Consider the following 13,390-nt stretch of genomic DNA (forward strand, 5'->3'; position numbering starts at 1 on the left):
GGGTATCATGAACTTTTGCCCAAAATTAAGCAAACCTTCCCCCACTGAACTTATGGATGAGATATTACAATCCCAGCTCATGTACGGCTAGAAAATCGTGCGTGCTAGATGCGGCTGGAGGAATCCGTGGTTCATAAGTGTAGATTACTAATCTCAAGCGTAGGAGAGTAGTACTGAGCAGACTTTGTGAAGCAATTTCCTTTAAACGATTCAATATTTTTACTGTTTAGGGACATCCTTCCATTCAGATACAGGGCATAGTGACACTTTCGATACTTTTCAGGTTTTCTCTGAGAATATGGGAAAGAAGTCCGAGCCTGAGATCACAAGCTCACTGGGGGTTATTAATTGGACAAGAATCACTTTCAAGCCTGACCTTGCTAAATTTCACATGACCCACCTTGATGATGATGTCGTAGCCCTCATGAGGAAGCGGGTTGTTGATATGGTAGGCTTTCTAGGCATAACCGTACAGGTTATGTTTAATGACCTGATGTTTCAACGGTTAAAGAGTTTTTCAGATTCCGTCTATCCTTATATCCGCACTGCTTCCGAAGGCAGAGAAGTACTCCCAAGGTTTGATGATAGTTTTTCAAACAAACATCATTTTGAATGTTGTTATGTCTGCAAGTCAAAGCCCATACAAACTGCGTTTCTAATTATTTCTGCTTTTCTTTCTTTCAGGGTCTGCCAGCGGATTAATGATCAGCTGGAGGTGTGTGTGACGCAGAGTGAAGGAACTTTCCAGCAGGTAAATGTGGGTTGTTGGGCTTATGAGCAAGTAGCTTACCATGATGTCTTTACAATTTCAACTTAAACAATGTTTTGTGTTCCAGATCAGCTTTGAAAACAAATTTGCAACTACTGAAGGGGGGACTCATGTAGATTATGTGGCAAACCAGATTGTTGCTGGTGTGGTGAGGATCTGTCGCAAGCATTTCCAGGTTGAAGAGTCTGAAGTTAAGAGACATTTATCGGTCTTCGTTAATGAGGAATGTGAAGTACTCACTCCTGGTTGTGATGAGTGAATTGTCAACCGTGCGGTGTGATCGTGTGCTTGGTCTTTGGTTGCAGGTACATGGGCGTCGAGTGTCGACGAAGAGCTGCCGTGAAGGTGCTGTGGCCGATGGACCGTGCGGTGGACAGCGGTGAAGGGCAGCCGGGACCAAAGCTCGGGCCGGGCGGCAGCTGTGGCGTCCACTCCTGGATCGAGGGCGCAAGCGCCGACGGAAGACGGGTTTCTTGGTTTGCGCCACAAAACCAAGCTGACATACGGCGGTTGAAGACGCCAAGTCGTGGAGGCACGGGCGTTGGTCTCGGGACTGGCGGAGGAATGGGCGTCGATGGCGTCTAGGGTCTCGCTGCGGGCGAGGAGGTGACGGGCGTCGGGCGGCGTCTAGGGCCGTCAGGAGGCCGAGGCGGGAACGGCATCCAGGGCCACGGCGTGGAGGCGGGAATCTTCCTGCGCGTGAAGTTTTGGCGGTTTTCTCAAAACCAGCCACCTACCCGGGTTTCGCGGATCCTTCAAAACCGCGGACCGAATCTTCATCTACGTGGCGGCATCGCGGAGAAGACTTCGATTCGAAGAAAGAACCTCGCCCGCCGGATGAGATCATGTAGATATTTCTGGTTTAGCCCCTACAGGCGTTTTAGTCTCTAGTTTAAGTCTAAGGATATTTTGGACCTCTGTGTGGGCACCATAAATACCCCCTCACCCCCTCTCCCTCTCCCAGTCCAGGCGCTGCCCCCTCTCCACCGTGCGCCTCCTCCCTCTCTCTGTGTTCTTCCTCCCTCTCTCTCTCGGGTAGAATTTTATCCATGGATTCTTGAGACTTTGTACTAAGATTGATCGGGAAAGGAGGCCCTCTCCTCCTTGTGCCCTCGGGGCTTTTGAATTTGAATCAATCTTGTACTTTGAATGTCTTTTGTGTGATGAATTTTGGTTCTCCCGTTTTGTTCTTTGTGCATGAGATTGAGGGCGGTTTCTAGATGATTTTGTAACTCCTTGGGGTGCTTTTAATCCATCTAGCCTAGTGCTAAATTCCCCGGAATCATGAGTCTCCACGAATCGAAGTTTTTGTGTTCTAGAGAAAACCCCGCTCTTGCTCCGATTTCTTCTGATTCCTCTTAATCCGTGAGGACTTTCGTTGAAATCTTTTGGGGATGTGTTCTTGGAGTCATCATCTTCATCTCCCCAAAATTTGAGCTCCTTTGGACTTGATTTGATCCCCCAATCATCAAGATTTCCAAAGGTCGCGGGCTGAAAAAATCGTTTCTAGGCACAGTCAAACTTTTTCCTATCACCGGTTAAACCGACGCTTGTGATTTGTTGCGTCGGTTCAACCGGTGAGTTGGTTTTTTGCACTTTTGGGGTTTTGGACTTTCTGCTTGGTTACACCAGTGTTTTAGTTCCACGAGTATCGGTTCAACCGGTGAAGCTTTACTAAGCTCTCTCTGCGTGCTGTTTTTGCTCGTTGCACCGGCGTATAGAAGTTCATCAACGTCGGTTCAACCGATGCTCAGTACAGTTTGTTTTGTTGCCTCTCTGGACAACTGCACCGACGCTTGAGTTTGATTTTGTCGGATCATCCGGTGTACTATCGCCGGTTGAACCGACGCTGTTTAAACCGTAGCGTCGGTTTAACCGGTGAGTGATTCTTATCTGCTGCCAGCTCTGTGATGTTGGTTGAACCGGTGAAGATTTTCTTCGCATGTCGGTTTAACCGGTGTTCATATACTGTGCTATCTTTGCTGCTTGCTCTCCGCTCTTGATCCGATCTCTTCGTGGCTTGCTCCTAGAGTTTTTGCTTTGTGTCTAGCTCAGCTATAGCTACACTTTGCACACTCTAGAAGAGAGGGTTTGGGTGTACTCTTGGGATTTGACCAAATCGGTTTCGCTCGTGAATTTTTTAATTGGCTCTCATTCATCCCCCTCTGGTCACCTTTTCGGTCCCTCGATTAATGCGGTCATCGATAATCCATCTTTCAATTCACCGATCAGGGGTGCTTTGACCACTCCTCAGGAGAGCTTTGGTTCAAGCTGTGAGCTTTCTGGTCAGTTTCTCAGCAATGGTATGTGATGTTCTAGTGGTCTTGACTGTTGCAATTTTGCTATCTATACCACTCATGTTTTTTATACTATTGCAGTCTTCGAGTGCATCATTGGCGTGCTATCTCCCTGAAAAGAAGAGTGTTCACCACTCATGCATGAGTTCAGGTTGAAATCAATTTCCATGCAGATATTCCAAGATCGTTCAATATAATAACCATCAGGATTTTGTTTATTTTTGTGTGAGTTAAATTTTATAGTCAAGAGATGGGCAAATGGATTTCGATCAATACAATTTTTTATCGGCAATCGATAAATGAATCCTGTTTATCAACTGATAGTATGGTGCTGTTGCGAGTCTTCCTGATCTCTTAATAATTTACTAGTCCCGTGCGCGCGCTGCGCGCGCATAAAGTTTATGTCTTTGATTTGGTATTTGAAGTTGATGTACAGTACGATTAAAGATGAATAGGTGGGCAACGAAACGGTGAAGAGGGAGAAAATGTTGTTTAAAGTATAGAATGTATTTTTTTTTTGTTTGGTAGGAACAGGTCATTAGGAACATATGGGCTGCAATCGAAAGCATTAACTAAAAGGATATTGTTCAATTTTTTCTGGTTTAAGAAAAAGTATTGATAGTGACGCAATTTTTTTAGGGCGTGCCAGTATTTTTCTATGATGTGTTGGAAAATGAAAAGGCAATATATATTACGAAAGAAACGGTGAAGAGGTATAAATTGTTGGTTGAAGTATAGCATGAGTGTTGTTTTGGTAGGAACGGCCCATTAGGAATATATGGCCGCAGTTGAAAACAGGAACCGCAAGGTGGGTATCTTCCTATCATGTGTTGGAGAATGGAAAGGCATTTTAATATCGAAAAATATGAAGAAGTATTAATAAAATGTAATATTTAAATGTATACGATCAGTAGTTTTATATAAGCATAGTTATGATCATAATATTCCATTGCTGATATGGGAGATAGAAGTCCATTAAAATACTTATACAGAATATTTAATACATCATCAGATACATTGCATTCCTAGTCAATGGTCTAATACATCCTGGATGTTTTTTTTATATAGGAGGGTGCTTGATTATAGCACGGCATAATTCATTGTAGTTGAGGTAGTGGTTCTTTAGGCATGATTGCTTGATCCGTGACTGGTTGTTAAGGTATCTGCAAAATGTCAATGGAAATTTATTTTTTTCATGGTCTAAAGAGAATAAATTATATAGTAAGATAGTAATCAAGTACATACCTTTTAATGCGTCACTAAATTCCTTAAAGAAATAACCACATTTCAAAACATCCCCATGCATTCCATTTTGAGCTAACAGTGGAGCGATTTAAGCTCAGGAAGTTAATAGTTTTGAAAGCGCAAAAAAAGAAAACAAAATCAATAGAAATATAGTTACCTCTTTGTCTAATCTTTTTTTGATTTAAGTATTTCCTTCGTTTGAGTCGAGATTCAGCAGGGTCAGAAGTTATAGGTGTATGTATAGCAGGAATATCTGTATTGCATAATTAGCCTCACAGTTAAACAATCTTTTATCCAGTTGATATGTAAGATCAAAACACCTCGCAGGTAATAGATTTTACTTTGATTTCCTGTTGGCTCAGAAGATTGACGTTTATGTTTATTTTGATTCATATCGGATCCCCCTCACCACTCACCCCTGAGGCGAAGCCACACAAACGACCAGAAAACATGAAATGATCAATAGGTGGCATACTTTTTAAAAATAAAAATGAACAGCAGTACGCAGTATATGTCATGGTAAGCTAAGTTTATAGAAACGGCTCAAAAAAATTACAGCCTGCAAAGCAGATTCTTCATAGGCCGTACTTATAGAGGTGCTAACAGCAGTCCAAAAGAAATAACGATGATGAGGTAGGACAAGCTCTAGCTGTGGCAACTCAAGTTCTATACCACATAGTAATATTCCATCGAATCCAATCTCAGTGATCAAAGGGAACGAAATGTAGCTTCCACCATACGCAATCATAATGTGTGTGTGTGTGTGTGTGTGTGTGTGTGTGTGTGTGTGTGTGTGTGTGTGTGTGTGTGTGTGTGTGTGTGTGTATATATAGTGATCGATTTCGAGACGGTACTGAAAAAGGAATATAAGAATTTATTTAGTCTAAGAGCTGAATGTAATCTAAATATATGAACCCGATGATTCTAGGTTTGACTGTAAACGAGCTCAATATACGTCATGTAAACAAAAAGTAACCGGACATCAACACATCAAGCATTTAAGAAGATAATGTAGCTAACTAAAGATATGAGTATCGAGCAGCAGAAGCAATTTATTACCTGTAAATGTCCAACGATGGTAAGCGCGGTGGAGATGAGGTTTGACAATCTGCAGACTCGAATCCAATCGACACAAAGAAACGCACTGCAGGGGCCGTGGACTCCAAGCCAATCGACACAAAGAAGCGCACAGCAGAAGTAGCAGGGTGATGTGCTAATCGTAAAACATATAGTAACCGATTCTCTAAAACACGATTCCGGTGTCATTCCCTGGCACGACATCATGCCACGTCAGCGAAAAAAAATCGTGGCCGTCGATCCGGCGACCAACGGCCCTCGGCCGGCCGAGCACGTCCTCCCCGCGGCCGGCTCCCGCATGCGCCGGACCGCCGCCGCAGGCCGCGCCTCCCGCCGCCACACCATGTCCTCCACCGCAGCGCGCGGGCCTCCACCGGCGCGTGCATGGCCCACGCCGGATTCGGCCGTGGACGGAGGAGGGAGGAGGGAGGAGAGAGTAGGGAGGAGGGAGGCGAGCGGCGGGCTCCAGGCGAGGGAGGGGGAACGAGGACAAGGGAGGAGGCCCGCCGCCTCCAGCAGGGCCGCCGCCGCGCTCCGGCCACCGTGCGGGAGCTCGACCGCTGCCGCTGCCGCTCCGCCCCTGCTCCTCCACCTCCTCCACTGCCGCTCCGCCCCGCCGCTGCGCTCACGGCCGCAGCAGGGGAGGGCCGCGCCGGCGCTCGAGAGGAGGTGCCGAGCTCGCTCACGGCCGCAGCAGGGGAGGGCCGCGCCCGCTCGGCCTGCTCGCCCGCGGCGGCGCTGCTCGCCCGGCCACAGCGGCGAGGAGCTCGCCCGCCTGGAGCCCGCCAGGAGGGAGCTCACGGCGGCGCGGAGCTCGCCCGCGCGGCGCGGAATCCATGGCGGCGCGGAGCTCGCCCGCCCGGAGCACGGCACGAGGGAGCTCAACTGCGAGGCCCACCGCTCGCCGCGGCCCCGCGCGCCCCGCGAGCCGCCCGCCGCCACGCCATGGCCTCCGCCGCAGCGCGCGCGCCGGCATGGATCCGGCCGCCACGGCCATGGACGGAGAATGGAGGAGGAGAGAGACAGCCCGCAGGCTCGAGGACCTCGCGGGCCGAGGTTTGCCGCTTCACCACTTTCGGTCCGCCTCCATCTTCTGCCTGCACGACCGCACCTCTGCTCCCCATCATCCGCCTCCGCCGCCGACCCTCCGCTCCCCACAAGGGCCGCGGGCTCCAGTGATGCTCCCGATGTAGAGGCCCTGCTCCCTGTCGTAGTGCCGTCGCCGCCTCCACGAATGCGCGTACCGCTACTCTGGAGCCGTCGACAAGCGTGAGCCATCACTAGGCCAATCGAATCGCCTCGGAGCCTCAGAGGAAGCATGTGCTCTGAGTGCCTCTCCTTCGCTCAAGTGCTCAACTGCATCTGCCCATGCCTCCTTGCCTCCGGGGAGGACCTCGGCGGCGGCGGCTGCCGTCGCGGAACAGGCCTCCCTCCCTCTGCACGCAGGCCCCCGCTGGGATCGAGCGCCGCCGGCCACAGCTGCAAGTAATCACGTAAGCCTCTTTCACTTTGTTAACATAGAGATCTCGTTAACTAATTAGCTTCTGTGCATGTGGCCACGATCCAATTCCATGGAGCACAGCGCCATCCATGCATCAGGCTGGCATGGCGGCCACGGCTCAGTGATGCTCGTTGCGTCTCCGCCACAAGAAGCTGATCAAGGTCTAGCTCTTCTTACACATTACTGATCTATGAATTAAATCCACCTGTCTTGATTCGCGGACACATGAAAAAGTGTTACCTTTTCTTTGTTGATCTTATCTTGTTGACACATTTGATTTGACTTCTCTAAATCTGCAATCTTCGATGCCTTTTATTTGATCTTATGAAAAGGATTCAGAGAAACAGAGCAAAGATTTAGATGACTGAAAATTTTCGGCCTCAAAATCGACATGTTCCGGAGCTCCATGTTATGGTTCGGACGGTATACCAGATTCGCCATAAGCGCTCACGTGGCTGATTAATATAAATTTTCAGTTTGTTAACTCTGGGAAGGAAACATTGTTAGCCTAAGATTTGGGTTGTCAGCAGATTTATTAGCGGCCATATATATATGGCCAGGACTCTATGAGATATTCTTAAGCAAGGTAACATATTGTTACCCCTTGCACACCCAATTAGATTGGCAGTAACCATTTGTCCTTTGTTTTGAGTGTGCGATTAACTGCAGGGCAGATAGATTGATCAAGAATCTATCCTCCCGTGTTGCCATTCCTTACTACATTGCATGAATGAAACGAGTCTGACGGAAATTGCAGCAGGTGCCAACCTCTTTGAATCTCCTAGGTTTCCATAAATAAGAATTTGCAATCCTCTTTTATGAAGTTGAAATTGTCCTTTGAATATTATTTAGCTTTTATTATGGCTAGATTTCCTCTCTCACTCGGATATCTATTGACAAGACATGCAATTTTTTTGTTACTTACTTTCTGTCTTTCTGAAGTTGGCGTGATCTGAATAATGCTTCCTTGCATTGTCCTTGCCGCCACCAGCGCTAACCACATAAGAGGGGACATAATTCATCCAAACAATTCAATATTTTGATCTGTTGTGAATGGTGTACCAATGTTTTTACATTGACTGCCGTTTAAAGAGTGTCCAGACAGTTAAGGGATGACACATGAAATCTATGTGGGGGCTTATTGCCTTCTTATTTGTTGTTTTTCACCTTAGTGTTCTAATATGGTGACCTTCCTAATTATAGGACAATGTACTTCTTTTATTTGCCCATTTCAATGTTCAGTCAGTGATGTGAAGATAAGTGCTAGGGCAGAGTTTAAATATCTAAATAGTTGCATTAACAAACCGTCTGACTAAGTTCATTTTCGATCTACCTTAGTGGGAGCTACTAAAATTAGATGCGTACCATAATTGTCATTTTGGCTTTATTACAGTTGTACATTGACAGCTAAAATTGTCATCTCTTTCTCATGGTGGACTTTGGACTTTGCGCAAGATAGTTGCAATCAGAATTCAATATGGAGCCCAAACTGATGAAATGGGAGTATCAGCATTCAGCCATGAATATTAACTAGCACAAGATAAAAGGGACATCCCTTGGTTTGGTATCATCAATGGGAAAACTCTATCATGTGCTGTAAATAAATGGCGAGCTGTTTACAAATGTTTTGTTTATGTTGTTTCAGGAACCAAGTAACACGGTGGCAATAAGTTGGATGAAGAAGCACAACCAACTGAAGAGTTGGAAATTGCGTGCACTATCGCTCCACTGCATCAGGGTGAAAATTAGACTGCTGATTTGCATTGTCTTAAGACAGCGTAGTACACAAGATGTGGAATTGTCGGTGCTGCGACAGTAGTAATAGGCAAGCTTTGCAGTAGCCAAGATCTACAGTTATGTGCAGAGCTAGGCTTGGTCGGACTAACCTGCAACCTGGTTTCACAAACTTACTCATATTTGCTTAAATCATGTAACTGTGCTGCCGTGCGCTTAGAAAGTTTGATGCGAAGTTCTAGAGCTGTTCAGGTGTGTGCATGTCGTGCTGAAGCTATAAGCATGCTACTTCATTGTAAAGTTTTTTAAAAAATTGTTATTTTCTAATATCTACACGTTGGTTTAATGCCCATTGCAATGCTCAAAATAGGATGTTGCTAATATATTTTCATAGTCAATATAAAAGTTGTTATTTTCTAATATCTACACGTTGATTTATTTGATGCCCACTGCAATGCTCAAAATAGGATGTTAATATATTTTCATACCCAATATATGTATTGCATTGGATATCTTTTGCTGTCCGTTGCAACGCACGTTACAACGGGCACGAATCTAGTTAAGGTCACGCGCAGCAACGCTGCGCGGCCTTTCTAGTCAGATTTAAAGTGGACCCAGCCCTGAATCAAAATGTAGCAGAACTTACGAATCCAACTGCTAGTTGGAAAGAAGCAACGAACCTGAGTTACCAGCAACTAGGACATTGCTTAGCACTGGCGCAGAGGGAAGAAGGTGAAGAAACGGAAGAAATGCGACGGGCGGCTGGAGAATCACCGGAAGAAATGAGGGTGAAAGCCGACGAGATGCAGCTCGACGAAGGAAAATCAGACGGAAAATGGAAGTCCGCAGGGAGGAGAGACGGATCTGTACCGAGGGAGGAAGCTGATGGAAATGACGATGCGCAGGAGGCGAGCAGACTACAAGGGAAGACAGGGAGAGTGCGAAGAAGTCTCACCGGAGTCACGGAGGTTTCTAGGATGAAGAGAAAGGAATACAGAGTGTGTTTAGATCATTTGCATATGTGTTTTTATGTTTTTGTCAAAAAAAATTTAATATTTGAAGTATTAAATATAGACTAATTACAAAACAAATTACAGATCTCGTCTGTAAACTACGAGACGAATCTAATTAATCTAATTAATTCATCATTAGAGCATATTTACTGTAGTATTATTGTAGTAATTTAGTGTCTAATCGCATCCTAATTGGCTTCATTAAATTCGTCTCGCGATTTACAGTCCATTTTATAATACGATTTATTTTTCGATTATATTTAGTACACCATACAAACGATTTACACAAATTTTGTGTTTTGCCTTTACGGCATCTAAACACGGCCACAGTGCTCTGCAGCAGGCGGACAAGAACTAAGACGCGGAAGTGGCAGGGTGCACTGCTCTCTTTACAACTTCGAGGCGCACACGGCACACAAAACAGCAAACGCAAAGCAGCAAACGAAGTCACTTGTTCACACTCGTCAGGTAGACTATCCAGCTCGGAGGCGGGCTGGCATTTCACATGTTACACGCTATATTGGTCAACACATCAACAGGAAACAAATCACAGCACTTCACTACAAATCTAACGGGTACGATTTTTTTTGGACGACGTGGCCACGCCGAGCTTTCACGGACTCCAGGTGCTCTAAAGCCTTCTAATATCTAAAGTTAATTTTGATTTTTGAAACCTTCATGTAGTCAGTGCCCTCTGTTCTCTCACCTCTTTCGTAACCTTCGGGTGGTCCGCTGCTCTTTCCGCTAATGCGCAGGTCAAAAGATCCAAGGATGCCACTCCCTGCAAGGGTTCGCCCGAAGGTGCAGCAGTACCTGCAGGAAGGGGTAGGGGTCGCCAAAGACCTCCGGATCAGGGTTGCCGAGTCGTGGCGCGGAAGGCGGAGCATTCCCGAAGCCTTCGAGAGTCTTCAGAGTGCCAGGGGAAGCGTGTCGACTACGACTCGGAGAAAACTTGCGTGACGTGAACGACTCTTCAACCGCGAAGCATGAAAGGACTAAAATAGGGCATCGAAAGTGATGATATAAGGCCCAGATGTATAGGCAAAAATGTAAATATACCGCAAAGGTTGGGGGTATAAATTACCCCGGTTTTCTACAGTGGAACAACTTTTTGATTATTGGGAAAGCTCACCTTGAGTCATCCGAAAGTCTTTGAGTACTTTGCTTGTTCATTTTTTTTGTCCGTTCGGGATCAACCTCCGGGTGCGAAGACCCCAACAGGCATCCCCCACAGTTTCGCACCCACAAAGTGCGAGCCCCTCCAACGCACGACAGTGCTCACCAAGCATCCGGAGGCTCGACACAGTGGGGTTGACCCCAATCAAGACGATCTCCTGCAGGTCCGAACATCCCCCGTGCCACAGCCATGAGTCCGAAATCCCCAATTCGATTTGTGCGCCATCCGTCAATATGCAGTTTGCGGAGTTTGTGGCACTTTTCAGCAACACTAATGATGCCCGAGTCAGTGCACTCTGGGGTCTTGACAAGGAACAGCACCTCCAGATTTCCAAGGCCACGGTCGCCCACCTGGAGCTTCTCAAGGTGAAGCTCAACAAGACCAGGAGCACGTGCAGTGATGACCTCCAATGGCAAGTCCCAGGCGCCAGAGCAATGCAGTATCTTGAGCGAGCGGAGGTTTGGAACCGAACGGAGGGATAACGCCTGTGGAAATTTGATCTCTTCCGTAATGGTAGTAGCGGCAGTGTCTGGTAGGCCGCGGAGGCGCTTGACAGAGAGGTCCTCAAGGAGTGGGCAGGCCTTAAGCACAGCGACGAAGGCCTTGGGCCCGAAGGTGCAGGACGCAACAGAGAGCTTGCGGAGCTCCGGTGCAGAGGCGGCGAGCGAGGAGAGCCCGTTGTCAGACATCTTCCGCCGCAGCCTGCGGAGCTTCAGCCTGGCGAGGCGGTCTGAGGGCAGCGCCGCAGCCACCGCCTGACTGCCGCGGCGCCGTTGTCGGCGAGGCTGTCGGCGCCGGAGCCCCGCGCGCTGCGGAGAACGAGCTTGGTGACGGCCGCGAACCGTGCGAAGAGCGCGGGCGCGGCGTGGCCCAGCCCGGCCCGCGCGTCGAGGGAGAGGCGGTGGCGCGGGGCGGCGTCGACCTCCTTCCAGCGCGCGCAGGCGAGGGAGCAGGCGCTGCGGTCGGCAGGCGGGAGCGACGCGAAGACGAGCGCGAGGATGTCGTCGGGCAGGTCCTTCGTGTAGTCCCGCGCGGGCGGGGCGAAAGGGGAGGAGGAGGAGCTGGCGCTGCCCTCCACGGCGACCTGCACGGGAACGGTCGCCCGCAGCTGCGGCGGTGGCGGCGCCATCGGGGAGAGCGACCTGCTGCGGCGCGGCGGGGAGTTGGTGCTGGATTCGGAGAAGAGGTTTTTACCCATGTGCCATTACATATAGTTGGAATGATCTACGTGTCATCCAAATTTTAGAAAGGTCTTCTATACCTTTCATAAAATTTTCTTTTCATAAAATTTTCTTTTACCCAAGTGCCACTATGTTACATACACCGTTAACTGGTAGCAGAGAAGCCTGCAACTAGATGTAAAATTACATTTGTACCCATCACTCTCTTAGTCAATCACGGGTCCTCCGCTTCACCCTTCTGTTCTCTAGAAAGAAGGTGAAATCGGATCTCATCTGGAGCGGATATGGATCCCGAGGTAGATGAGACTGTTAAGGATACATTACCATCTCACATACGTGAAGGTGCCACCAGCTAATACTGAGACCAGTATTGTGCTTGCAGCACCTGGACAAAAGATGGTCTTTCCTGTTGTACCTAGTGTTGTGGATCTATCAAAGAAAAGGAAGAACAAATCATCCTCAACAACTGGTGCGACGAAATAAAAGAGAACTTCAGCTGCTGAGACTAGTGACCCCTCTGTGAGGTAAGCTAATTTTCAATTCTATCTTTTTACCATTTCAATAGGTTTACTAATATCTCTCCTTTATCAAGGGGTCTACAACAGGTTCAAATCAGCTAGATCTCTTGGCGATTACATATCCTTCTGGACCAAGTGAGCAGCACATGGATGACAAGCGAACAAGTCAGCAGAAGAAGAAAATGGCCATAAAAAAATAACTCCAAACAAGTCTAGTCCAGCCATGGCAACTCGCAGCAAGGTCCCTAGTTCTCCTTCTAGTCCGGCCATGGGAACCAGAAGCAAGAAAAAACTAGATCTTTGATGAGTTTGCATCCGCATGCCATGCTTTTGTAGTACTTGAATCTATGTTTAGAGTTCAGACTAGTAATGAGGTCAATATGGCCATCTTTTATGTGCAAACTTGACATTTGATCAAGCTGATTATGCACGTTGATGATGTATTTGGACCTCTTTTATGTCTAATTCTGTTTACTTAAATACTAATTGTGGTTGTGTCGATTGTCCAATTTTTGTCTATCTTGCAATATTATATTTTGATTATATGATGCGGGTAATTTTTATGTGCGCATATACATGATTACTCCACGTACAACCTGGCAGAATATGCCTGGCAGAATTAACAGTGGTACACAAGTAAAAACATGAAAATATGTTGCATTCTACAACTAGGGACAAAATCATCTTTTCCCATGCAAGTTAACTGTTGTTACAAGGAAAATTGACGGGAGTGGCACCTGAGTAAAAGAAACTTCCATGAAGGGTACAGGGGGAATTTCTAAAATTTGAATGATATGTAGGTCATTACAATAATTTATAATGGCACATAGATAATTGCCTCTTCGGAGAAGGGGGAGGCGAGGGGGACATGTCCTTGC

At 47.2% G+C, this 13,390-nt stretch overlaps 1 protein-coding gene, 1 long non-coding RNA gene and 1 pseudogene across 25 annotated transcripts; 1 reads left to right on the plus strand and 2 right to left on the minus strand.

Annotated features, from left to right (window-relative positions):
- Positions 1-4,006: 4,006 nt before the first annotated feature.
- Positions 4,007-9,610, minus strand: LOC120682695. Of its 3 annotated transcripts, XR_005678549.1 has the most exons (6): positions 9,304-9,610; positions 5,371-5,524; positions 4,653-4,729; positions 4,469-4,564; positions 4,312-4,383; positions 4,007-4,229 (listed from the first exon to the last, which is right to left on the minus strand). It is a non-coding gene; the product is annotated as an uncharacterized LOC120682695 (long non-coding RNA). The 3 variants fall into 3 exon arrangements; XR_005678548.1 differs by having other exon boundaries at positions 4,312-4,564; XR_005678547.1 differs by having other exon boundaries at positions 4,312-4,729.
- Positions 5,559-8,975, plus strand: LOC120682692 (serine/arginine repetitive matrix protein 1-like). Of its 22 annotated transcripts, none has more exons than XM_039964687.1 (3): positions 5,559-7,649; positions 8,345-8,453; positions 8,535-8,975. In XM_039964687.1, exon 1 carries the CDS (start codon positions 5,594-5,596, stop codon positions 6,659-6,661), a length of 1,068 nt encoding a protein of 355 aa, XP_039820621.1. In that variant the 5' UTR covers positions 5,559-5,593; the 3' UTR covers positions 6,662-7,649; positions 8,345-8,453; positions 8,535-8,975. The 22 variants fall into 22 exon arrangements, with proteins under 22 accessions (XP_039820621.1, XP_039820620.1, XP_039820612.1 ...); XM_039964686.1 differs by having other exon boundaries at positions 8,349-8,453; XM_039964678.1 differs by having other exon boundaries at positions 5,559-7,475; positions 7,559-7,649; positions 8,283-8,975.
- Positions 9,611-10,805: 1,195 nt separating the features above from the next.
- Positions 10,806-12,011, minus strand: LOC120681200 (annotated as a pseudogene).
- Positions 12,012-13,390: the final 1,379 nt, after the last annotated feature.

Source organism: Panicum virgatum, chromosome 7N (genome assembly GCF_016808335.1).
Source record: "Panicum virgatum strain AP13 chromosome 7N, P.virgatum_v5, whole genome shotgun sequence".
In the NCBI taxonomy this organism is placed as follows: Eukaryota; Viridiplantae; Streptophyta; class Magnoliopsida; order Poales; family Poaceae; genus Panicum; species Panicum virgatum.